The 27,479-nt window shown below is 39.2% G+C and overlaps 1 protein-coding gene across 2 annotated transcripts in view; it reads right to left on the reverse strand.

Annotated features, from left to right (window-relative positions):
* Positions 1-16,822: 16,822 nt before the first annotated feature.
* Positions 16,823-27,479, reverse strand: part of pdgfd (platelet derived growth factor d) — a 41,970-nt gene continuing 31,313 nt past the window's right edge. Inside the window, exons 4-7 of one of the 2 annotated variants that reach the window (XM_086080657.1) lie at positions 24,625-24,678; positions 23,569-23,779; positions 19,199-19,416; positions 16,823-17,182 (exon numbers count right to left, since the gene is read on the reverse strand). In XM_086080657.1, the coding sequence (XP_085936783.1) occupies positions 17,048-17,182; positions 19,199-19,416; positions 23,569-23,779; positions 24,625-24,678 (618 nt within the window). In that variant the 3' untranslated portion in view covers positions 16,823-17,047. The remainder of the gene's footprint in view (positions 17,183-19,198; positions 19,417-23,568; positions 23,780-24,624; positions 24,679-27,479) is intronic. The other variant, XM_086080658.1, reaches the window with a different exon arrangement.

Consider the following 27,479-nt stretch of genomic DNA (forward strand, 5'->3'; position numbering starts at 1 on the left):
ACGGAGGGAATTCTCTCCCTGTTCTTAGTGTGAGGCATCTGACGCACCACCACTTTCAGTCACGGTGTCCTGTTACTATAACACTAAAACTGATGAAACACATTTTGTTTAACAATAAAACATCAACATAACATTATTAAATAACAAACAACAGGTGCTTTTAATAGCATTTAAACAAGGAAGCGACTATGCAGCATAATACATCGAGAGGAAGTGAAAGAGAGCAATGGGAGAAATTGTGTATTAGTGAATTCCCTTTGACCACTGTAATTTTTTGCGCTCTTCATCTAATGTTGAAGAATGTTGCCGATTAGAAAGGTGACAGCAGCTAACTGAGCAGCTGCGCTAACCCCTCCCTGCCGCTGTCACGGTCAATAGAGCAGCGTCGATGAATTTCCCCGGCTCAAACCTTCAGCCGATGGCTGAGCTTGGCTGTCATCCCAAGCAAGGTTCTGTATGTCCTTGAGCATACGCGCACACAATGTACAAGGCACGGCGCTACGCACTCACCGCTTAATTCCGCCTCCAGTGAGGGCAGCGGGCCGCTGAGCGCCCGTGTTTATGGCTCCCCTGAAGCTGCAAATCACCGCCGTTATGGTCGGCCCGATTTATGAGCGCGGCCCCGTCCAGCAGCCCTTACACAAACTATGGATCAGCGTCCTACTGGCACACACATGCACTATGCACCGTGTACTGCAGATGATACACATGCTCACGCAGCATAAAGGTTTTTTGTGGTTGCGCTTTGTAACTCACGGTGAGATGAATAGTCATCCGATGTGTCAGGTTCAACCGTATCAGTATCACTTCCAATCCCAACATCTGAAATGAATCATACTGTATGACCAGCGTTTCAAATAAAAAGCGCCACACACGGTTACAGCTGACTGATACTTTTTAGTTGTTGATTAGGAAGTGGTGCTCCCACCGCATTTCTTTTTTTTATGTTTGGATTTTATTGATCTGTTTATTTTCTTTGCTTTCATCTCATGCTCTGTGTTTTATGGATTTTGGTTTTGAGCAGATTTTAATTGCCGTCTTTCTTGTTACGTTTTATTGTGTCCAGCTGTGCTTATTAACCGACGCTTGCGTCATCCAATCAGCCACATGTGTCTTCTCCAGGTGCCACTCATTGTCTCGTCATTTTGATTGGATTTACTTCCTTTTTTTAAGTCCATGTCACTTCATTGTTGCTGTTTGTTTGGTCTCTCCATCCAAGTCCTTGTCAAGTCAAATAATCATAGTGTTTGTTTAGCTACTTAGTTAGGGTGACCAGATTTTCAAAATTAAAAACAATACAAAAAATTGTGAATGAAAAAGACCGCCGACCTGGGATGTGCGAGGGTTACTTTTAAAATGTAATCCGTTACAGTTACAAGTTACCTGCTAAAAAATGTAGTTAGTAATGTAATCCAAGTACCATAATATTAAAGTAATGTAACTGGATTACTTTTGGATTACTCTAATATTGAGTATGCTCATGAAGACAAAATAAAAATAAATATCACCACAATATATATTCTATACAATGTGCCCCTGCCATTTGCGGGTGATAGGGACCCGGGCAGCCTACTAATAGCAAAATCTTTGTGTCATTGATGTGTGACATCCACTGCAAAATGAACTTTTATCCCCGTCACAAGTTTAACCGTATATGTTGTGTTTGATGTTTAAATAGTGAATTGGCGGGAGGAAGATTTGTTTGGAAGGTGTAACTCACATTATGGTTGTAGGCTAGCGGGCTAGCTAGCAAGAAGCTACAGCGCGTAGCATGGCGCTGGACTCTCAGCTCAAACTTTCGCTCCGAGTAAATTCCAGTGAATACCGGTCGCCATTTCCTCCTCCCGTCCGTGAAGCTTTTTCAAAATGCCCGCGTGTGGAGGACGTTCGTTCCCACCTCCCCGACATGTAGCAACGGTCCCACTCGCGCGGGGGCGTGCACGCGCTCTCTCTCGCTCTGTCCTTCTCTCTCGCTCTGTCTCTCTCTCTTTTGCCCTCTTTCACACTCTCTCTCATCGTAGAAATTGTAATCCCTCGAAGTAATCCCCATTTTTAATAAATGTGTCTGTAATCTGATTACGTTTTTTCCTGTAACTGTAATGAAATACAGTTAAAAAAAAATTGCAATCTGATTACGTAACAGCGGTACATGTATTCCGTTACTCCCCAAGCCGGCCAATCGCTAATGCTAAATGCTATCTCAGCTATAAACTGGATTTGCCGTCACGCTTTGGAACATTGGAAATATCCCGTTCGAAAGCTCTGCTTGCGTAGTCTGACCGGCGAGTGGCGACAGCACTGGATAAGTTGCACTACTGCTTAAACTTACATTTAACTTTTTAATTTGTTAGAACTTTAAAAGGATGTAAATTGTCTAAGATTTAAAAAAATGGAAAAGTCTGAAAAATTACAACAGACATTACAACAGAGTCAAGACTGGTATTTATATTAAAAAAAAAATTAACAACAAAGTTTTTTCCTTTTTTTATGGAAAATGAATATCGGCTTCAAATGTCGATTATCAGCCTCCTTGACTACTAATATTCAACATCGGTATCGGCTCGGAAAAAAACCCTATCGGTCTATCTCTAATCACGAGGCCACCATACCGGCCACAAGAACCATTTCTGACTTTTGTCATCACATTTTTAAGTGTTCGTATTATCTCCAATTTTTGTAGCGTTTCAATCCAGTTGTTGATTTGCGGGGATAAGACAGAACTTTATGAGCAATTGCGATCGGATCATGCTGTTGATGAGGTTTTTGTTTGACTCATCGTGACCTTGGCTGCACCAACAGGACGCGCGAGAAGAACCACAGATGCTGTCAAGTATCCAAAAATACATTTTGATTCAGGTCATGTGTGACACTGGTTTATACCAAACAACAATACGGTCATTTTACAATCCAGCATGTGTGTTGTTTTGCACACATTGTGCAGTAACATGACACATAATGAGTCTAGACTGTGAGTCATTTTGTTTTTACAAAAAATAAATTAGTAAGTATAGGGCATTTGATGCCTCCGTCCTTCAGTTTTCTAATGCTACGGACGCTACATTCTTTTTAAAAATGATCAGAACACTGACTTGGTGCTCTCACAGGTTTATCCTTAAGTGTTATCACTCCCTACCTCCCACACAACAGAATATTTCATCAGTTTCAAGGAAAGAGGACAGTGTCTGGATTCACACTATTTACTTCTTTGAGGAGGGGGAGGGGAAATGTTCACTGACTGACTGATGAGGATTAATTGACAAGGCTTCCACACCTACTGACAGGAAGTTCTTTTAACCCCGCGGCGATTCCACCCACGCCTCATCTTGCGTATCGATGGCTCCCACCACTCGAAAGACGTTTCACATTGGTCGGTGCAAAAAAATGTGAGGAAAAAAGTGCTTTCTTCACACCCGTACTGCGTCGTGTTATTTATGACTCACTGATGTTTGTGTGCGTGTAGGTGTGCTCGCAGGAAGAGGTGAACAGTCCTTGCTGTCACTTCAATTCCCGTTAAAGTATGTTTAAGAGGCCACATACAAGTCAAATTGTTCTTCAAGTAGGCTCATTAGCAAACATATAATCCACTTGTGTGTGCATGCGTGTGAAATAACTTACCATCTTTGACTTGCGGGTGTATCGTCAGTGTTGCATCAGCTTAGCAGTAGAGTGAAACTGAGTCTTGGGAAAGAAAAAAACAAAACAATTTCCATGTGTTTAGAGATGTTTCAAATTTAAATGAATAAAAAAGAATATCCTAATGCATTCTCAATGAAGGCCTGTAGACGAGAGGAAACTTTCTGTTGTTCTTTGCAGGACATCATTATGAAAAGTCAATGTTATCCATCCATCCATACCGCTTGTGCTCGTTCGAGATGCAGGTGAGATGGAGCCTCTCCCGTCTGTTTCAGGAAAGAGGCGAGGTACTTGCCAGCCAATCGCAATACACTTTGTAAAACAAAATACTTTTTAGTTTGCCGTGACAGTTCATTGGGCAGAATTAGCTCAGTGTTTTTCCATTAGCATCTGTCATTAGTCAAGATTAACTCAAGCCAATTGCAATTGTCTTAACCCCTCGGTGGTATTGTGACCCGTTTTGGGCTTTTTGATGGTTCTGACCAGGATATTTCAACTCAATTAACTCATTCGCTGCCATTGACGGCCATAAACGTAAAAAATGCATTTGAACTATTTCTATTAGTTTAACTTTTTTTTTTCTTCACTTTTGTTAACAAGAGTATGAAAACCTAGAATTGTTTTTAAAGTAATCTTTTATTTTATTTTTAAAGAAAAGATTATTAAAAATTAGGGGCGTCAGGCGATTCAAATGTGTAATTGTAATTAATCGTAATGAATCGCATGACTTTAATAGTTAACTCACGATTAATCACAAATTTTGTATTTGTTCTAAATGTACAATCATTTTCTTCTATGTTTTCATACTGTTCTTAACAAAAGTGAAAAAAAAAAGTTTAACTAATAGCAATAGTTCAAGTGAATTTTTGACGTCAACAGCCGTCAATGGCAGTGAATGAGTTAATAAAACTTAATGACCTCATAATTAATTACATTTAATATATTAACTTTGGATTAACTTAATTCAATTGTGTGTTACCAATTGAAGCAATTACATTTTTTAGTCGGTTAAACAATTCTCTTTTTAGAGTGTAACTAATGTGAAGTATTTGCACAAGCTAAAATATTGTCCCTGTCCACAGTGAGTTTTGAAAAGTCTACTCTTGTATGTTTCCAATAGCTCATCTTAAAGGAGAAGACCCCGCCCCCTCCCCAAAAAACAATACAAAAATAAAATGTCATGTTATAGAATATCATGTTATATGCAGCCGCACTATACACCACAATCTGATTAATATTGTATTTGTGGAATGAGTTAGGCAGTAAAATGAATCAAATCTTTATTTGTATAGCGCCTTTCATACTTTAAAAGCAACACAAAGTGCTTCACATAATATAAAAAAAAGAAGATGCGACACTCAAGCAAAATCACTTCTTGGCTTAGCGTCTGCCCCTTTCTTTCTTTCAAACGAATATACACGAGACATTTCCCTCGCTTTTGCAACAGAATGGATCGGTTAACACAAATACAGCAAATTGAGCCAGTTTTTGTCCAATGTGGATGTCATTTTATAAATTGCGGCTGATGTTTTCAATGCCTTCAGGAAGGCATCAGATATTGTTGCCAGAATGAAAAGGGTCTGAGGATGTGACGATAGCCAAATAGTAGCAGCGATGCCAAGACTCCCATGAAGCAGATGTTTTATAGAGCAAATATTTTCATAAATGGGTGGCTTTGAATTCACCACTGTATTGTTTTGAAAGCTTATACAAGAAAATGTAACTCAGAAATAAAGAAAGTGAGACAATTTCTGACACAAACTTCCCTTTCTGAAGGGGCTTGAGAAACAAGCAGGATGTCCATGTGTGCTTTTGGCAAAGAAAGATGAGAGGTGGGAGGCGGCGGGGAGAAAAAGGGCGACAGAAAGACCGACCCAGAACAGTGACGACTTCACCGGGGGGGAAACACAAGGTTGACTCATCTGCATCCAACACGGTTTTACTTTTTCTGTCCAGAGACTGCCAGTCAAAGCAGCCTGTCTTGCAACAGACATAGCGTCACAATGAATTGCTTTTAAAAGGCTGTGAAGAGAGAGGAAATGCTTTTAACACTCTGCCCACACAAACCTCACTCATGCCTTCTTCACCATGTGTTGAGTGCTCCAAATTGTAGTCCCCTTTGAATATTTTGGATAGTGCGAAAACAAAATCAATCACTATAATCAAAGCTGTTATTGACTCAATCCAGCCTAACCGTCATACACTCGGACTCCTACAGCACTGAAAGCAGTTTTGTTTTTGCAGCGCCGATTGGTTATCCTCTGGGGAAAACCAATTAGAAGTGTTTAAAAATCACTTTGAAGGGTATTGTGTCAGCTTATAGAGCAGTTGAATAAATCATTCATACATTTCATTCAAGTATGAAATAAGAGAACGATGTAATCAAACGATAAAATAAATCAAGCACAACACGCTCTTTATTCAGCAAAGACAATCGCTAGAGCGTGACATAAAAATACATAAGACCACATAGATCCAAGGGTTTAATGCTTTTCACATTTGTGGAGTGTGTAATAGTCCTATTATATAACTTTATTTTTAAATACACAAGAGTGGTTTTCCATTAGGTATTGTACCGTATATCAACATTTGTGCATACCATTTAGTTAATTAATAAGGATGTAATGATATCCAAGCGATACAACAAATACCACAGTAGGAACCTTACAGTACGATAATTAGCACGGTGTTGTGGGGAGGTTGGCAATATAAAAAAGCTCACGATACAATGTAAAAACTAACAATATTGCAAAAACATGAATACATTAAATTAAATTCAATATTGATATTTTGCACAATATTGTGTTTTTGTACATAACAGCAGTGACGGAGAAATAGGCTTAGCCATGTCATTGTCATGTGCCCAGCGGCGCAAAGTATCATGGTCTATGTAATTCACAATGTTGTGTTTGCCGGGCCAAAAGTAGTAGTAAGTTTTGATGGAGATTTTGAAAAATATTGTCTGGTATGACTGATTTGTAAGAATGGTAATTTCCACAGTGGCCAAAACATTCCTTATTAAAATTAAACTGCACTAATAAACTAACCACCAGGGGGTGGTAGAACTGCACAAGTGGAATACAACCTCACCTTTGATATATATAATTCAATACCTTAGTGCATTTTAAAGTTCACTTTCAGGCAGTAGCAAAGGATGCATCTGTATGATTTAAAACCATCCCTTGATATAAACTGTTCTTAAAATAAAGCAAGTGAGGACCTAGAAGGTTTAGAGGATTCTGGATTACATTGGGCTACTGTCAAGTTCACTGTGACCTGTCTTAAGACAAAGATGTCCGTCCTTCCTTTCAGATGACAACAAGTCTTGATGACAATGCCAATATTCTGACTAGCTGTCACCCAATGCCTTGTAAAATTCCTGGCTTTATTTTGGAGGGACAATGCATTTTGTCACAAAGTCCCATACTAAGCTGCTACTTTATTCTATATTCCCACAGAGTAGAGAGTACATATGCCAGTGAGTACTTTTCGTATGCATTGTTGCTGTGTAATTAGCACTGCATATACAACGCAATAAGCGGCGTTTTGAGTTGTGAAGCGTTGAAACATTCATGTGATGACTTATATTGAGATACTTTCTACATGAAAGCGAGGACCCTACTCATTGTGTGGAGCGGGGTGGACTGATCCTTTGTGGCAAAAGGTGACTGACATTCCTTGTATTTGCCGTCGCACCACCTGTTACCTTCAATATCTTCAATCACGATTTCTCAGCTCATGGCCTCTATGTGTAAAATGGATTAAGAGTTTCAGACAACATGAAGTTAACTCCCTCCTGTCCATTATGACCAACAAGAATGACATCGGCAAGACCAAATGAAGGCCAAAATGTCTGAACGGAGGTGGCAAAAGCCTTTAATATTTTATAGCACAGCAAAGAAAGCTGGTGTAGAAAACTATCAGGTGTATGCCCTTCAGCCAGCACTTTATGCACATGAAAATGCTGTACGCAGTTGCCAGGTTAGCATGAGCACACAGAAGGATGTGAAGAAAACCAGGACGGCAACCGAAGGACGACCACGTGTCGGCTACGACGGCCTCTTACATGAATGGTGCCAGACAGGTGGCGGCCAATGGCAGCAGGAGCAACAACATCACCATACCGCCACGGGCAGAGGAGGCAGCGGCCGTGGGGATGCTATTGCCTGCCTTTTTTGGTGGTGGCGGTGGATCGACATCAGGTACTCGTACCTGTTCAGGCTAAACTTACCCGTTGTCGCAAAACATTGGTCTTGGCCGGCATTACAGAATTCGTCCATACATGATTTTAAATCTCCATCACAATTCCTAAAGGTTGATCCAGTGCAGTGATAGCATTTCAAGGGTTTGTTACATGAATCCGTGGGGCAACATACAGCTGACGTTTGACATGTTGCGGCTTTACAGCCCAACTTTTTAACCTTCCCTTCGGCATCTGCAAGACATCAGCAAAAAGGAGCGTCATGTGATCTGTGATCTACGTCAGGCACTTGTATCGGGTCAAGCCAAACTTACTCTTTGTAATGGAACATTGATTATCACTCCCGGGTGGACAGGTTTGTTTGCAGGTTTGGAGATTGCCGAGACAAGTCTGGCAGGCCGGCTCATCATTGCCCTCATAGCAGTCCAATGCAGTTGCTGATCAAAGACACAAATGGTAAATGGACTGCTTTTTATATAGCGCTTCATCTACACTATATGGTGCCGAAAGCGCTTTTCAAAGCTTCATTCACCCATTCACCCATTCACACACACACATTCATACATCAGTGATTGGCTGCGGCCATGCAGGGCGCTGCCAGGTCCACTTGGAGCAAGTTGGGGTTCAGTGGCGTGCTCAATGACACTTCAAGGTCATCACAAGGGCTGAGGATGGAACTCACAACCAGCCGGTTGCTAGATGACCACTCTACTACTAAGCCAGGTTTATAAGATATTAAATATAAATATTCGTCATGGGCTTGCTTGGAGGGCAAGTTGGGTTCACTTTGCAGGATGGGCAGATGGAAGCAGTTGGAGAATCTCAATAAATGTCAAAATCTTAATCGTGGCAGGAATTGGCTAGCGCAAGATGGAAGCAAATTTGGACTTTTGATGCTCATTCCAAAACGGCCGTAGTTTTCTCTCAAGCACATCAGACCCTCATTATTCTAATACTAATAGTAATATTTATGAATTAAGGTGTAAGTTGTTTTATTCATATTGCGCAAACTCAACAAAAATACATTTTTCAATTCCGCATCCAAAACTCATCTGGGATTCAAATTTTCTGTTGAGCAGTTTTCTGGAAGATCAATTGTGCTTTTTTTTTTATATGCCTTCTATCAATTGTTGGAAAAGAGCATTTTGACAACTCAGGAGTTCAATCACAAGAGACTATTGCATTTATCAATCGCCTCAACTCCATTCAGAACTCAACGCTTGCACTAGCAGCGGTGATGCCTCTGACTGTGATGATAAACGATCAAAACTGCTTTGGCTGTTCAATGAACCTCAAAGAAACGTAAAGTCCGTCATTGATGATTATATTGACTTACGAAAAGGCACTTCTGGCAATGCTTAGTCCGTCAGGTTTCCCGTCAGTCGTTAAGCTTCAACAAAATGGGCATCCATCATTGACAGATTGACAGACCTTCCGAATGCCCACTACCAAACTGCTACAAACAGAGAGAGAGCTTGTTGTTGTTTTCCCAACAGGAAATAGAGGAAGTAACAAGAAACAATGTTAACTAAAATACTCATCTGCCAGTGCCAATTTTCTGTAAGGGTAGCTTCTTAATACAGCCCTTGTAGTGGACTTAATATTGTGGCCATTGAGTGTACACTATTTAAGTAGGTGGGTTGTGTGACCACACCACAAAAAACAGTAGTGAAGCATTCTCTCTTCACGTGTATTCGGAAATGTGTATCTTCCATGACTGATGATAGTCTGACTTAAGAGTCAGGGAGTAGATTTCCTTTCATATTGTACAAACACACACACACAGGTTCATGACAAAAAAGACACACCCCGGGCGGGGCAAGAGTTTCCAGCAAAAGTAATTACAAACATGTTTTTCAGACAAATCTGGGAAAGTGTCTTCAAGTCAAGATTACTTATAAGTGAAGGTTATCAAAGTTTTTTCAGCATTCTTTGGTAGCTCACAACCACACTTATTTCTAATATAAATAAGTAGTTCCAAGTATATACAATCAGGCCATTCTCTCCTCTCTGGAACACTGTGTGTCTACTGAATGCACTGAAACTGCGCCCCACTCAACTCTCAGATGTCAATCATCAATTTGAGCCGCAAAAAATATCCGTTTAAAGCCTCCGGCGGCTGGAATATATCCCACCGGGTCGTTGCGGGGCTTTCCACACAAGAGATGCTAGCCACTAGGTAGCTTGCAAGCTAACAGGCTCCCGGAGGCACATCGGAGCTGATGTTGCAGACGGCGTGGTCTGATATGGTATCACCTCCTTGCGTGATGTTGTGTTGGTGAGTCGGTCCACATAATACATACACTGCAGGGAAAGTCAACAGTTTGTTAACACATGACACTACATGACAGACATTTGAGCGCATGATTCATGCTAGTTATTATACAAACAATGCTTTGAAAGAAATGAACAATGAAAGAAAAGACATAATGCATAATATTTGGGAATTAAAATCACAACACTGTGATGTTCTGTCAACACTCTAAAAATCTGGAACACTGATGGTGAACAAGTATAATGTATCTCCACAATTCAGTACTAAACTGAGTTCTTAGTCTTTGCATGTTTTCCCAATTATCTTCTTCTTAATTTTATTTAGAAACAAATCTTTGAATTCACAGCACAGGGTCTTTAATGAATTCCTGTCCCAATGACACTGTACTTCCTTTAAACTCGATAAAACCCCCAAGAGCAGATTTTCTTTCGTCTGAAATTAAATCATTTCTTCATGGAGCAGACTATGTGTTTGTAAACGGCCTACATGTGTGGCGGCAGCGGTGCAATTCTTGGCATTTGTAACTATTTTATCTTTTGACAAAAACACTCAGGAACTTGTACTCCTTTGGAGTGAACCTGCTGGCCCCGTTTATTCAACACAACTCTCGGTGTAATCCCCGACGTGGCTCCATTATGGCGTCAATGTGCAATTATTCCGTCTACAAAATGTATGAATTTGTAGATCCCTTTGAAAATTCATGCACACACCAGGATATATTTTGTCTGAGTAAAATCAGTAGATAACGCTGGCATTCTAACAATGGACTGCTAATTCAAAATGATCCTGTAGTAAACACTTATGTAGCCTATGACACAGCTGAAAGGAATTTGAGCAAACTTGACTTTTTAGGAACTTGGCAGGGAAAAATCCTGCTTCTTGTGTGCCTTTTGGAAGTCATGTCAAGCTTTCATCATCCTCAGAATGTTTCACACACTTGCAGCATATCTTCAGCCGGCTGCATTCTGCTCAGATTTTCTTTTTTTGTATTTTGCTCAAAGTAGCATAATACGGATAAAATTTGTCTTTCTAACCGTTGAGAGCTCAGAGAGGCATAAGTGCTTCCACAACACTTGAAGTATAATAATTTATTTAATGGAACAGTTTGAATCGAAGAAGTCAGTTTTATTTGATTCTTTTAAATGCGGAAACCCACAATTGTCCTTCCCCGATGTCTGCAGATTTCTCACATATGGTCTTTTTACATAATTCAGAAGAAATATCTAATATTCATACCTAAATGAAAGCTGTTCTATAATGTAGTGTGAAAGAGGTGGTGGGTGGAAGTGCTTGTGGACGTGGCAAGGATGGGCCTGGAGATAAGGAGGGACAGAAAGGATGCAGTGTGTGTGTGTGTGTCTGCCTGTGGGAATATGAACTTTTCAGATTTTCATATATGATTAAAGGAAATGGACATTGCAAAATGAAATCCACCTCCACACATCATCCACTGAGAATAGAAGGCCTGTCGGATTTTGAGCCAACTACCAACTCTAAGGTGATTTATGTTTTTCAGTGGCTATTGGCAGCCCAAAAATAATTATATGTAACGTGAGAATGTTCTCCTATTCCCATCTATTGCATGTCAATTTAAAGATGTGTAGGAGAGATGAAGATCTATCTATCTATCTATCTATCTATCTATCTATCTATCTATCTATCTATCTATCTATCTATCTATCTATCTATCTATCTATCTATCTATCTATCTATCTATCTATCTATCTATCTATCTATCTATCTATCTATCTATCTATCTATCAATCTATCTATCTATCTATCTATCTATCTATCTATCTATCTATCTATCTATCTATCTATCTATCTATCTATCTATCTATCTATCTATCTATCTATCTATCTATCTATCTATCTATCTATCTATCTATCTATCTATCTATCTATCTATCAAAACGAAATTCACTTAAATTAGTGATGCACAGAAAAGTTTAATACTGCATCAGCCTCACTCAATTTTCACATCACAACAGCAACGCCATCAGAAAAGAACAACAAAGTAGGATTGTAAAAAAATGTACAATATAGAGGGAGGAGGAACTATTGAGACAAAAGTTGAATAAAAATATTCAGCTGCTTCCTTCATTCTTTCAGGCTTTAATTTCCTGGTTCCCCCGGTGCCGCACCAGAGAGATTTGGCCTGATAAAACAGACATTGAACGCATCACGGAATCGAGAGGATGACAGGAAGGAGTCAACAGGTGTGAAATGATTGAAGAGGAGGCAAAATCAGAATGACAAGGAAGGAGCGATAGATGAAGAAGGAAGTGCTCGAGATGAGACGGTCAGTTTAATCACAGATTTCCTTTCCAATCTGATACTGCACCCTATAAGAAGTTGGGTCAAAATTGTGTGTGTTTTGTACAAAACAGCCCAGAAATCCCTTTTGAAAATATTGACCCAACTGTATTTAGAAAAGTGAGTAAAATTCCAATTGGTATCACTGATACTAATCTGATACTTTGTGCAAATAAGGTGGCTAGTGAATCTTAAAAGTATTGCGTTTCAAATCACAGCTTCATAAATATACAATACAGATTGATTTATTATTATTAATAATCTTACTGACATTGCAGTCTGACACTTGCTGCTTTACAATAGCGGGTGACTCAAATTGATTTAGGACATATTTGATTACATAAGTGACTTATTGAGCAGCATAGCATGCCACTGCGCATTACACAAAATGAGGCGGATGAAAGAGTAGCTCCTAACAATCTCATATCGTTTACACAAGATCTCAATAATTCTTGTTAATTTCCACCTTGTTCCTGTTCCTGTTAATGATCTAAATAATTTAAGTCTCAAAAGTAGGGATTCTTCGTCTTGTAGCCGTTCTGTCCTTGTTTTTTGTGTGTTTTTTTAGGAAAATTTGATGCACCAAAAGCACTCGTGGTATCGGTACTTGATATTGGTATAAGGGACTGCTCAGGAGTTGAGTACTCATACTTGTATCGGTCTAAAGAAAAGTAAAAAAAATTTGCTTTGAGAATCAATTTTAGAGCTTAATGATCTGCTATCAGAGCATTTCGTACTGCTTGATTTTCAGTTACGTCAAATTACAGCAACGAAAAGACTGAAATGGTTCGTACAGCAACCTGCAGGATGTAAAAATCTTTGCGCAATTCACAGTGTGCCAAAATGGCTGTAAAGATTGCTTTGGAAACAATTAAACCATTCTGTAGTGATGGGAAAATGAAGCTTCATGAAGCACTTGTAATATTTTTTGACTCCTCTAGATGGCACTCTTGGTTGAAAGATGCAGTCGAAATGTAATCAATTTCCTTTGCACTAGCCTTTATATTTAAACCAAGAGCACCATCTAGGGGAGTCAAAAAATATCACAAGTGCTTCATGAAGCTTCATTTTCCATCACTACCATTCTGCACATCTTTTTTTTTTTTTTTTTTTTGACCTCTCAGATAACTGTGATAAAACACATTTCATAATTTTGATTGTGATCTGCATGATCAATGGCTACAGTCTATCAACACCGCATCATTGTACAACCATCTTCAGATTAAAACTGCTTTGAGGTTCCGAATAAGGCAATAACAGAGGTTTTGTGATGGCGATTGTTAGTTTAATGCTGTCTTCATTATTTCCCATAGGAAAAAAAATTTTTTTTTTGTTCCGCAGGGCAGATTATGCGTGACCTCAGAGGTTCCACGGTAAGCAAAGTGAGTATACGCATCGGAGTGCATGTCACCTCAAATATGAACTCTTATCAAAGCGCCTTCTACACAGACAGGAAATGGTTAATCACAGCCTGCTGTCACACTCAATCACTGAATACAAAATCAACAATTAAATCATCCCTTCAGGCCCAAGCAGCCATTAATTTCCATCTGACTTCTGTGGCGCTGACTCCGCTGACCTTACTGCAGATACGTTGGCCTGAAAAGCACATATGTGGTTTCCATGGCGACTCATGTACAAGACAACATCATCGAGCCCTTCTCCCCGCGGTTTCTTCTTCTTATGCTCTCTTACCCTTCCTTCGTCTCCTCCTCGTCTCGAAGATCACTCCATCTGCCACAAATGCGTTACACTCTACACATGATCAAACACACAGCAAAGACTACAAGACTCACTGATGCGGCGAATACTTTATTTATCAAAACCATCCAGCTGATTTTCCCCCAAACAAAACAACTGAGAAAGACACAATAAATTAAAGCCTACATTTTTGTCATGAATAGTCCAAAGATGGCAAAAGTAGCACTTTTTTTTTTTTTTTGACAGAGCTGATCATTATTGATGTGTGTGTCACAAATGGGGAAATAAAAGAAGAAAGTGTAAGTCTGCAAAGCTAGACTAAGTTTCTAATGTTCTGTCTGAATCTGGAGCTTATGTGGTGATGAAAGTGATGTAAAATGTCTCCCAAGTAACTTTAAATGTTGCTATTTTGGGTTGTGTTATTTCCTGAAAGACACTTTGGCGTGTGCAACACTGGAATGTGCTGTCAACACTGTCACACTGAAAGACAGCACACAAATATTGTTAGAATTGACCTTCTATGCAGGAACATTATCAAAAGTTGATGACTCATGACCTGGACAACTTCCAAACTTCAAGAGCATTTACTTGTCAATTTTGTGTGCAAATACAACAAATGGAAATGGCCACCACATACGAAAGCAACTGAACATTTATATGTGCTATGGTTAGTATCATAAAGAGATGATCTGTGTCAGTGGTGATGTCAAGTCAGGGCAGTGGCCCACCAGATTAAAAAAATTAACTATAGAACCGCACAATCTATATATCTTTTTTTTTTCTTTCTCGTTGCTGCAGGCATTTGTTGTTTACAATGATTGCGCTCCATCAATGTTGCCTTGTAAAAATGCTGCTCAAGCATTTGACATGACAAGGAATCAGAAACAGATCAGATGGCTTTAGGAGTCAGTTCGGCATCCAATTATTGTCCTTGTCTGCCTTCAGAACAAAAGTAGTGTGAAAACCCTTTTTTCTTTTGACATCCAACGTGTGTCCGAGCGTGTGATGGCGAGACGCAAGGGAGGCGATGGTTGCGAGACAATAGAGGACTTGTGTTATTTAAATCTCACATCTAAGTTGTTTATGTCAGATCCACCAACACCCCCCCCCCCCCCCCCCCCCCACACACACACACACACAATGGCACCGTACTTACACACTGTCTCACACATTGCCACATGCCAAATTGAAGTCACAGGGTTGCTTGGGCTGCCCGGTTCGAGACTGTTGGGAATCTTCTTCACCCCTTAGACAAAAGTAGTTCCTCATACACACATACACACTCACAAAAATAGCATTGATCTAATTTTGCATAAATGTTTGCTTTAAAGTGCTAATTACAAGGTTGCGTGCGTGTGAAGAAACGGATCCTTGACAAATAAAAATGCAAACATCAGCAGGCTAGCTGAAGGTGAAAATATGGACTTAGCGCATCCATGTTGTGAGCGTGATGTGTGAATTCAGTGTATATTCTGATTCAACTCAGGAAGTGTGTGCATTCCCTTTAATCCTTACGGCAGGCCATGGTTCCCCAAGTAGGTCTCAATTCGGGCCAAATTATATAAAGGTTGTCAAGTGGGTACACATTTTTTTCTGAGCGCACCTGTTTTATGGGTTTGGTCAGCGAATTGAGCCGTGATTGGTTGTTACCTTCTTCCTCAGCACAGGTGATGTCAACATTTGTTACCACAATAATTATAGACAAAATCTTCTTACTGTTGAAAATGGCTCAATGAGTCAAGTATCCCTTTAAATGCAAAGGTGTGTGATGTTGTTGATTGTTGAAGTCAGGACTAGCTAACTAACTAGCTAGCTCACTAGCTAGCTAGCTGTGTCGTTTCTAATCTTCTGAGAAGACTTTTTAGAGCTGTTAAAGTGTGCCTGTTGGAATTTTGGCCTGATTATAAAAGTCGAAGAGGTTTGATGTCACCTGGGCGGTCCCAAATTGCAAACTCTGTTCTAGTTCATTCCAAAGGTGTTTGATGTAGTTGAAGACTCGGGAATGGTTCTTACAAATCAAATCCATTCGTCCATGCCTTTATTTATATTTCTTCAGCACTGTTGTGCCGGAAAAGAAAAAAAGCCCTCCTCAAAGTGTCTTTATAAGATGATTAATTAAGAGGAAGTATTCGGAAATTTGTTTGAAACAAAGGAGTGGCCCATTGTTGCTCAAACACTAGTGTATGTTATGAAGAAATATCCGCAAACATCTGCCAGGTGTCTCTCTGACTGGTTTCATTTCTGTCCCTCTCTCTCTCTCTCTCTCTCCTTGTGATGTTTTTCAGTCTGAGGTGGATGGTGTTAGCAGATTTCCCGGTTAGTGGCTGGAATGCCCGGAACGCTCACAAAACTGGGCAGAGTGCAGTAGCCTGTGCTGACATCTCGGATATGTTTAGTAGTGAGTGATAGGCGAGGATGTGTGTGTGTGTTAGAAGAGGCTGCGAGGGGGAAACAAAGGGGAGTGAACGGGGTCCAGACGGAATGAAGGACAAAAGGATGCTGGAATTCTTGCAGACAGGAATGTGTGCAAAACAAAGACAGGCTTTATGTGGAAAATCAGAAGGGTGGGGAATTCTGTATTATAAATAACAGCTTTTTTAGTCTTTAGGTTCCAATGAGCCTCAGCTTGGATTCAAACCCCCCCCCCCCTCCCCCACTCCCCGTCCGTCGCTCAGAAAAGACATCTGAAGATCCACTTAACTCATGCAATCAATGTATTTGCATCGTTCATTACTGTTTGACTTTTAGTTGAGTTTCACGATTATTCCTCTGGATTTCTTACTGTTACGTAATGTTACAGGTTGTGCATCATCCGTCAAATCATTTCTTCTCTGCATTTACTGCATAGCTGGTTGTATTTAAAAAAAAAAAATCATGGCAAATTGGCAGAAAATGTCCAAGAGTTCAAGAGCGTTTGTGTCTCAGCGTGGAGGCTGCGAGGGACAGGCACATTCACACTTGTCGTGGTGTGTGAGGAAGATCTCATCAATGACCCAGCGCACCCTTGCCCTGCGATGGCGATGGAACAGAGTGCTCTCCGGGGCATACTTGAGCACCTGGAAGAGATGCGAAGAATCAGATGAGACAGTGCAGAACTTTCAAATGTTTCCTGCATGGCCTAAGCTGTGTTGTTCCTGAGGTCTGAACCTCTGTCCCATTCCTCACCCATGTTCGCATCATGTCTGTATGCGTGTGCGCTGGCATACAGTGTGTTGTATTATGCGCGTTTGTTAATGGGAAGGCAAAGGTTTACTTTTTGCGCATGCGGATTGACAGACAAATGTTTGTATAACCGTATTGTGTTAATACGAATGTGCACACATGTATGCCTGTTAAATGTAAATGGCCAGAAATATGTTTGCATTATCTGTGTATTTGAATAAAAATGCAAAAGAACACGTTTCGTGTATTCACTGGATAAACAGATGCCAGCATTAAGTGTATAGTGTATGTGAATGGGGAGGTGGATGGGCAGTTTTTACATTAGGTCAGTGTGATGCTCCAGTGACATACAAAAATGTGCACAGAAATTGTGTTTGATCACAAGGTCTCACACAAGTCAGTTTCAAACAATAGGCCTGGCTAAGGCTGCCTGATTTGGTTGTTAATGGTAAACGTACTTGAAATGTCATATTTCTGTATATGTTTCAGGAAGAAACTCTAACTCATCGGCCAAAACAACAGAAAAACAACGTTCTTTGAAATAAATGAATCCCACTGGATTTTGACACAAGTGAAAGTCTTTTTCAAATTTAGATGAAAGGAGGAAATATATTTTAAAACTCCAGGGTAAAACAGGAGGGATAGAGAACATGCAAACATTTAACTCACAGTAAAGATACAAACTAAAACTCACCAACATGTATTATTAATTAGTACAGTTCACCCCTGCATACTTGCGGTTTGAAACCTGGGGTTTTGCCTCCCTTTTTTTTCTTCAATATATATATATATATATATATATATATTCCATTTCCCCAATTCTTTATGAAAGCATATATGTAATGTTTTTCAGTATTTTTTTTGAAGAATTTTTGGGGTTTGAAAAAAATAATAATTGTGAGCCAATTTACCCAAATTTCCCACTTAAAGTAGTGTACTGCATTTTAAACATATTGTCTTGTGTTGGTAAAATGTGGGTGGTGTGGTGTTTTTAATTTGGAGCGCTAGTAATACTACTGCTTCGTTTGAGCGTTGCTGAAAGGCTTCACTTAGATGATGTTATATGACATTCATTCTTATTTGAATAGTGCACATGAGTACAACTTCAATTTGTTTTCTAGTGAATGGACAGCATTTAAAAAGTTTGGGTGGAGAATTGGGAAACTGAAGACCAGTTTAGCTTTTCAAAAGAAAACAAAAAGTAATCATGTGATTTAAACATATTTAAACAGAAAGGACGTTTTTTTCTCTAATTCCCATCAGTGGAACCACCAGGAGATGAGTAATAAAAAAATAAATACTAAAAATATGAGTAATAAAAAAAACCAAATCTGCAGTCTCATTGTAATTGACATTACAGAGAGAAAGTGAGAGGGAAACTCAAAACGAAACAGTGGAAGAACAAAGAGATGGCAGGGCAAGAGAGAAAAGCTTGAATGACATTGGGAGCCTATAAAAGGAAAAGATTTTAACGTTGCTCAGAGGAGAACTGGAAAAGTAAAGAGATGAAGAAAGGAGGAAAGAGTGAGATGCTACAAGTGTGTCACTAGTTGTTAAATTGGGACCTGTTGAGCACAACCAGTCTGATTATGCCTTCAAACTTTCTTTTTGCGTCATTTATTTATAGTTGGGAGTGTATGGGAAGATATATTTGGTCACTTAAATTGAAATAAATGCGCAATTTAGAAACATGAATGTTTTTAGAAAGTAGGAGGAAACCGGAGTTATAAAAATGATATACAACGGCTACTTTTCTCGTACTTAATTAATAATATATTATCATAAAAATGATGGCAAAATTAATAGTAAAAAATAGTGAATAACTACTGAATTATCCCTTTGTTCTCATGTCATGCCCTTCCTGTTCTACTGAGTGTGTGTGAGCCATGTCTTGATGACACGTGACCCACCTCGTGTAGTTTGAGCGTGGTCTTGGAGGCCTGACAGGTGCAGCCGTTGTTCCAATTATTAGTGCCACATCCACAGTTGCCGCCGCAGCGCTTGACCAGCATGCACCGGGGGAAGAAGACGGCGTTGGTGGCCCGAAGCTCCTCACGTAGATTCACCGAGTAGTTGCGAGGGGTGCAGCTGTAGCGCTTTACGTCATCGTAGAGGCGATTCAGGTCAACTGGAAAGTGAATCACTTCACATGTTATGCCTGTCTCAGTTTTTCTTTAGTATTCATTCACTGATGAATGGACGCTAGTAAGTAATGATGGGAAAATGAAGCTTCGTGAAACACTTGCAATATGCTTTCATGCCTCTAGATGGCGCTCTTGGTTTAAAGATGCAGTGGAAAATTTATGAATTTCCATTGCCTGGCCTTTATCTTTAAACTAAGACCACCATCTAGAGGAGTAAAACATATTGCAAGTGGTTCATGATGCTTCATTTTCCCACAACAAATAGTAACCCATATTTGAGGGAAGATGACCTTTTTCTGCAGCATCATTTCACATTAGGAATTATGGAAATACAGTGGAACCTTGCTTCACAAATTTAATTTGTTCCAATGTGGTAATGTTTCTCATTGAAACGATGGAAAAGCAAATAAGTTGTTGTTGTTGTTGTTGTTTTTTTTTACCTTGTTTTATCAGTCTAAATACAGTACATTATAGAATTAAGTGGAAGCGCACTAATAAAGAAATAACATGGTGTGTTAGCTAGAAAATCAATCAGTAAGAGAAATGCACTATACATTTTCTTTGATGGTAGTTTACACCAAACAAAACTGTATAGCTACATCACGACTTGGCTCTTATTCCATAACAATAATTCACTTGAGTCTCATACTGAAAGCTAAAAAAAACAAAAAAACAAAGATACTTGCAACGAAGTTGCACAACACATGAAAAAGCGGAACTGAACCATCCGCACCAATGCCAGAACTGTCAAAAACGTACTTCGTAACCCTAAATGTTCATCGACCAGGTCATATGGAAACCAAGGTTCAACTTTATGAGTAAAGAAAAAAGCATTTAGCGGATTGAGCATCGTTCATGGACTGAATTTCAAGCAGATAGCAAGCAGGAATAGTAGACTAGCAGATGCTCCAAATAAGCAAAATGATCATGAAACAATTTCATTCTTGCTACTAAAACAATCAAACAAACAAATAGAGCTTTGCAATCACTCCACAACAGATGTGAGACTGGCAGTTTCCCTTGAAAAGAAACATGTGTACTTTTGGTCTCATGGCATTTAGGATGTGGACTATTGTGAGAGAAGAGGCTGACAGGTCTGAGCAACGTCTAGTGCTATAGATAATCAATTGTTGACACAAAGAAAAATGTCTGTCATGGAGGGTTCTATTTATGACATAAATCAAGGCAAACAACAATGTGGAGAAACAAAGCAGAGGAATATCACTATTGGATAGGGGTGTGAATTGCCTCGTACCTGGCGATTCAATTCGTACCACGATTCATAGGTCACGATTCGATTCGATACCGATTAATCCCGATACAAATCTATAAATTGTTTATTGCGATATTTTTTTCTTTCTCAAATTTAGAAAATACTAATCAGTAAACTTGGACATACATGTACACTAAGATTTGTATGAAAATGTGTTTATTTATCTGAAAATTCAGGCTTATAACAGGTTGCAGACTGTGTCATGTTTGAACAGCACTCAAATAAAATATTAAGGCTTAATGTTCCATTAATATAACATTCTTCCATGCTTAATGTGTGAATCCTAATCCTAAGTAAGACGTTTTGTTGAATATTCCCATGAAAAATTGATGTTTAAAAATCGATCCGGCCGCATATCGAATCGATTTGAGAATTGCACGCTGTAATATCGCGATATATTGCCGATTCGATTTTCTCTTACTATTGGGTCTACCAAGATGTTAGATGGGGGGGGGTAAGGGGTGGGGGGGTGGGGGTTGTCTTTTCCATTCATTCATAATAGAACGGACCTGAGACCAAGTTCATGTAACCTTGCCATTTTTATCCTCACGCTTCTGACCTGTCAGTTAACAAATGTATGCCTACCACTGTTGATTTGTATTTTTCAAAGTGACATAGAATGAAGAGTTTGATTAGTTAGCTATGACTGTATGTGTTATTTTGCCTACATATAGCTTGGAATTAATAATCAATTGTAATCATGATCTGGCTTGGTGTCTTTAAGGGAACAAAGGAGAATGTGAGCGAGTGAGGATGTGTGTGTCTTAATGAATACAAAGCTAAGCTGCTGACTGCGGCACATTTCTGCTCCACTGCACAAGCTGAATTTCCAATTAGAGTGAGGTGGCGTGTCGTATCAACGACCTGCAGCGACTACTCCTCCGAGGGGGCCGCAATATGTTTTCCACAACATATGGGACAATCGGCAGCTAACAGAACATACACATGCATTGATTACGCTGTCCAGCTCAAACATTTATCAAACACCCGAGAGTGAAAGGAAGGCAGGTATGTCCAGTTAGAAAGATAAAGACACATTTGTTCAGATTTGCTACCAACTTGAAGATTTCTGACAACTGACATTTCTTGTGTGAGCATTTGTTGTGGACAGACATCACAATATAGTCAATCTGTACATTAAATAAGAGAATCAATTAAAACTCCAAACTCAAACAGATTGCTCGTTTTAGAACATTGGTTCTTAACATTGTTGAAGTTTCCGATGCACATTCACCAAACTCTTCTTTATTGAAAAATCTAATGTGATTTTTTGTTTTGTTAATTCAAGACAAGTGTAGACAGCAGTGTTAATTTCGTTAATGAAAGCTAAATAAAAATATTTATGTCAACACACATTTTTCACCGGACGAAAACTAAACTAGACTAAAACCTTCATTAAGAAATAATTAACAGCAACTAAATCAGTCTGCATTTTCGTGGACTAATGAAGACGAGATGAAAATGTAACTCACTTAACAAACCCATGCTTTGCTTTGCTTCGAAGAAAGAGAAGACGCGATATATGGAAACATTATCGCTACATTGAAGTGGAGAAAAACCCTATGCTTGATTTTAGTCGAAGGGAAGGAATGTGGACACAAGGTAGCAAGAAAAGAAGACAACAAACCTGACGAGGGGTCGCAGTTCACCACAAAGACGTTGCGATAAGTTAACAAATTTGGTGTTTTTTTTGTAACATAACAATAATTCAACAGCTATAACATTTCAACAATAACAATGCTGGGATGAGAGAACATTTTATGTGAAGTAGTTTTAGATTAGATAGAAATGTTCAATATTATCTGCTGACAAGAAAGAAAGAAAAAAAGAAAAAGGGTATAATTATTGCCCTGACTAAAACTAGACTAAAATGCTCGATTTATAGTCGACTAAACATGATTAACTATGATAAAAAACTAACAAGCGTGATTGAAACTGGACTAAAACTGAGACTAAATTTTAAAATGGCTGCTAAAATGAACACTAATAGACAGGGAGAGTAGCTACTAATAGTTTCATCAAATCTGGCTCTCTTCACCTTGAATTCAGAAAGTGTTGTGTTCTTGTATTCCACATCTCCATGCAACTTAAGGAAGTGTTCCTTTAGTTTCGCTAGATAGCTAGAATTGTTCAACTTGGCATCGCAAATCATGCAGTTAGGACGCTGGCTCAGCCCAAATCTACGTTTAGAACACTTTTAAAACAACCACCGCTGTTTCCTTAGGATGGAAATCAGGGGCAGCAGTTAAAATTTAACAGCAGAGGCCCCAGAATTGAACCCTGTGGAACACCATACACATGTGAATTCATATTGCTAATATCTAAAAACTAATTTCTCACTAGCTTACTGTACATGTGTCGCATCGCACATCCTTCTAGCGTCATCAAAGTGTATAAAATAGACGATCCATAATTTTTAAATTTGGCATTGATCTTGATTCGGAAAAGGGCTCATTGCATTGATAATGCATCGCAAGCAGAACTTGTTCAACATATAGTCAATATTTTTGGGTTTGGATATTTTCATTTAATCCTTTACCAGTAACAGTTTTAATAAAAGCATTTAATAAATATGTAAATCTAAAGCCTTTCGACAAGCAAAACCACAAATCACAAGGTTTCCCACAGTGCCTTATAAGCCTAGCGGCATGCCTGGGTTTTCTTGACCCCCTGGTAAGCTAAATATTTGCACCCCCCCACACCCAGTTGATGAATATCTTGCTGTGTGTTACTTGTCGTCCGTTGTCCCCCCGTTGGACGTGTGAGGTTAAGAAAGATAAGAATTTGTCCCCATGAATGTAAATATGAATTGTTCATTGATGGGTGTCCATCATTGATCTTAAATGGACTGCATGCAACCTACCTTTGTTGTGCCTGCTTGCCAGATGATAAGCCCTGGATCTATAATGAATGTGCGTTTGTGTGTAAATGCTGTCCAGGTCCTGCTTCCAAGTGTCTGGGTTCAACGATCTCAGAAGCTGTTCCACAGTGTCAAAGGCAGCAATGGTTCGATCCAGGTCATCCAATGAGAGAGGATCCTCTGTCACGGCCGATGGCCCCACAACACTGCCATCCTAATAATCAAAATAAAAAAAAATACAAATATTCAACTTTATTTGTACGCTAGGTCGATGAATATTTTTGAATTTGATGTTTAATCGAACCAAAAGAACTGCCAACCAAAAGTTTACACTATGAGAGCAGAGAATACGGGACATTTGTACTTTAAATGTCATTTTAATAATCCATGTGTCTGCAATAAAGACATTTGTTTATTTGTCCAGTGACTATAACAAGCTCCCTACATCGTTTTGAATACTTAAACTAGGGCAAACTTGTGCACATGCATCCCCTATGTAGTAGTGATACATACGTGCAGAGCGTGTACACGCACACACGTCAGGCCATGCAGAAAAAGTGCCATACGCAAGAACGCACACTAATTATTATGATTTCATACGTCACTGACCACAGAGCGCTAACACGGAGACAAACACAAATGACTGGGATTACATGCACTTACAAAAACATTAGTCTAAGAAAGCATGACATTTTACATCTCAAGTCACATGTATAATACATGCAGCGTGGCGTATGCATGAATCGACTGTGTGCGTGTAATATGTGCTGTGCCTCGTACCATGCAATCGGGCATTATGTCATAATAATAATAATGTGACCATTAAACATTTATTTTTGCTATATGTGCTAGGGGTTGGATGGGTATGTATGGTATACACTAACACAGATTCGATGCTAAAATACAAGGTATTATTTATTTATCGGGTTCGACATTGAAATTAAATAAATAAATTGATGTGTTGCTGACTAACACTTTATCTGTGTTACAATTATGCGAACTTTTATTACATTTTGTAGTCAGGAGTTGAACCATTCATAGAACCCGTGTCAGACTCACCGATGTGGTGACAGCCTCCCAGTTAGTTTGGGATGCAGGCAGGGGGGTGTCAGGCTAGGGGAAAGAAAGGCAGCAATAATGGATTCATTGATCAATTGATTATTCAGGGTTTCCATTATTACACTTTAATGTGATTCATTTCCCTGCAATACTCAGGGGTACTCAAACAGATATCTTAGAGGGCCAAAAATTATTATTTCAATGGGTCAAAGGTCCATTCAGTGGGATCGGACAAACCACGTACGTTAATACTGTAATGATTAAAACAGCAACAAAAAGTTGCAATTGCAAATGCAATTTCCATTTTGACCAAAAACTGAAATAAATAGTAGAATACAACAAAACATGTCCGTGTCATACATGAGGAGGGGTGTTAAAGAGAGTCCTCAAGTTACAGCGGAGTTCCGTTCCTACGCTGGCGATGTAACCCGAATTTCGACTTAAGTCGGATTTCACTGTTAAAGTCGATATTTACATCAAAATACTTTGTACAGTAAACTTAAAAAACATATTTGCGCCACCCGGAAGACGCCGGAAACAATATTTCGTGTTTCGGCACGGACATTCATTGCTTACAGACGGCAAACTTAAACACGTAAATGTGACAAACCTGATGGCGAGCCGACCTCCTCGATGGGCGTCCGTTGCTGGACGTAACAACAACACAACTTTAAATAACTTTAAACTAGCATGTCTACTGTGTGAAATTAAAGAAAAAGAAGGTCCTATGGACAAGACACGGGTGCCATAAAGTCGAAACGACGTAACTCGAGGACTCCCAGTAGTTATATTTTGTCCAGAATGAATTTGATATCTTCGTTTTTTTTGCATACAATTAATACCTTTAAAAATAAATTTTCCACTTGCTGTCAACTGACGGTGACATCACCTGTGCTGAGGAAAGTAGGTAATGACATATCATGTCTCGGTTTGCTGACCAAACCCAGAAAATAGGTGAGCCATGATTGGCCGTTACCTACTTCAAAAATATTAACTTTTTACTGCTGAAAACGACTCAATGAGTCAACTTAAGGATGTTTTTGTTTTTTATTATAAACACAAAAAAACACAAGAATGAAAGAAACATGTATTAGGCTACACACTTTGAGTGTGTTTGCATGTGTGCATCCTCTGATCTTGGAAAATACTGTGACAGTTCGGGCACCACGAATAGACGGATGGTGGGCCTGGGAGCCGCCTATTGAGTATCCATGCACTGCTCATAAAATGAATTATATGGGCATGGAGTAAGGAGGAAGGTGCCAGATGGACCACGTTGTGTTACCAACCCGTTTTGGAATTCAGTTCCTTGCTCAAGTGCACTATGACACTCTTTAATCCAAGTCTTTTGCTGGAGAACCAAATTGGTGTGAGGGATTTGTGAAATGTGACCACACAGCCCGGTGCCCGTCTGTGCTGTCTAAATGCCTTTTTATTGGTTTGGCCTATTAAATAAATGAGTGTTAAGACACTCCATCCTTAGCTTTTCAAGAACTGTGGCAAACGACTAAATCAGAGAATCCCAGATGTCCCTCCCCCAAACATCACCCTCAAGCTTTTACAGGCCTTTTGAGCTGTATAATCCCCGCAATGTGTTGTGGAGCCACCGCAAGGGCCTCTAAACACATGGACATGCCCTACCACTTCAGGCAAGTAGCACACAGAAGGCATCTAAATCAGATAACTCAACTCTATTTTGTGTTCCTACTGGACGTGTAGACCCGGACGCTCAAACTGTCCACATAGAAAAGCAATTTCTGCTGTTTAATGTCTTGTGCGCCATCTTGCCTGATAATTTGGAGATATTAACTCGGTCACATGGGGCAGAAACTCGCTCCAAATCTGGAGAGAGCAATCAAAGCCTTTGACTTTAAGGTGCTGACTCTACTCAGCTGAAATATAGTACAACCTTGGGCCCAGTGAAAGTGACAGTGTGATGAGGCCAGCAAACAGTATCATCAGCAAAAAGGTAAAATAGCGATCCAAGGAAGCATTTGAGGAAGGTGCTGGCTTGTCTTTATACTGAATTTTTGTCAATGAAAATGTCTCTTCAAAGGATAATTGTGAATGTAAAGGATAACTAGGGAAAATAACGCAAGCAATATTTTTGTTCTTCATGATAAACACATGAAGCTTCACAAAGCATTTGTGATCGTTTTTGACTCCTCTAGATAGCAGTAAAAATTTAATCAATTTCTATTGCACTAGCTTTTTCTTTTTAACCACAATCTAGATGAGTCAAAACATATTGCAAGTGCTTCATGAAGCTTCCTTTGTCTATCACAATTTGTTATATACTAGGGGTAAAAATCGATTCGGCAATATATCGCGATATTACAGGGCGCAATTCTCGAATTGATTCGTTATGCGATTTTTAAACCACAATTTTTTTTGTGGGAATATTCAACAAAACATCTTACTTAGGGTTAGGGTTCACACATTAAGCATGGAAGAATGTTATATTAATGGAACATTAAGCCTTAATATTTTATTTCAGTGCTGTTCAAACATGAAACACTGCAAAATGTTAAATGCAGTGGCTCAGTTATAAGCCTGTATTTTCGGATGAATAAATACATTTTCATACAAATCTTGCAGTGTACATGTACAAGTTTACTGATTAGTATTTTCTAAATTTGAGTTTAAAAAAATCGCAATAATCAATTTATAGATTTGTATCGGGATTAATCGGTATTGAATCGAATCGTGACCTATGAATCGTGATACAAATCGAATCGCCAGGTACTAGGCAATTCACACCCCTATTATATACTGTAGCTTTGTCTACTGAATAGCACACAATCATTTCAGTTGTGAAGTTTTATAATACATCACAACTGATTTTTGTGTCATAA

This window comes from Leptonotus elevatus, chromosome 7, assembly GCF_054856555.1.
Source record: "Leptonotus elevatus isolate MCC_2025b chromosome 7, RoL_Lele_1.0, whole genome shotgun sequence".
In the NCBI taxonomy this organism is placed as follows: Eukaryota; Metazoa; Chordata; class Actinopteri; order Syngnathiformes; family Syngnathidae; genus Leptonotus; species Leptonotus elevatus.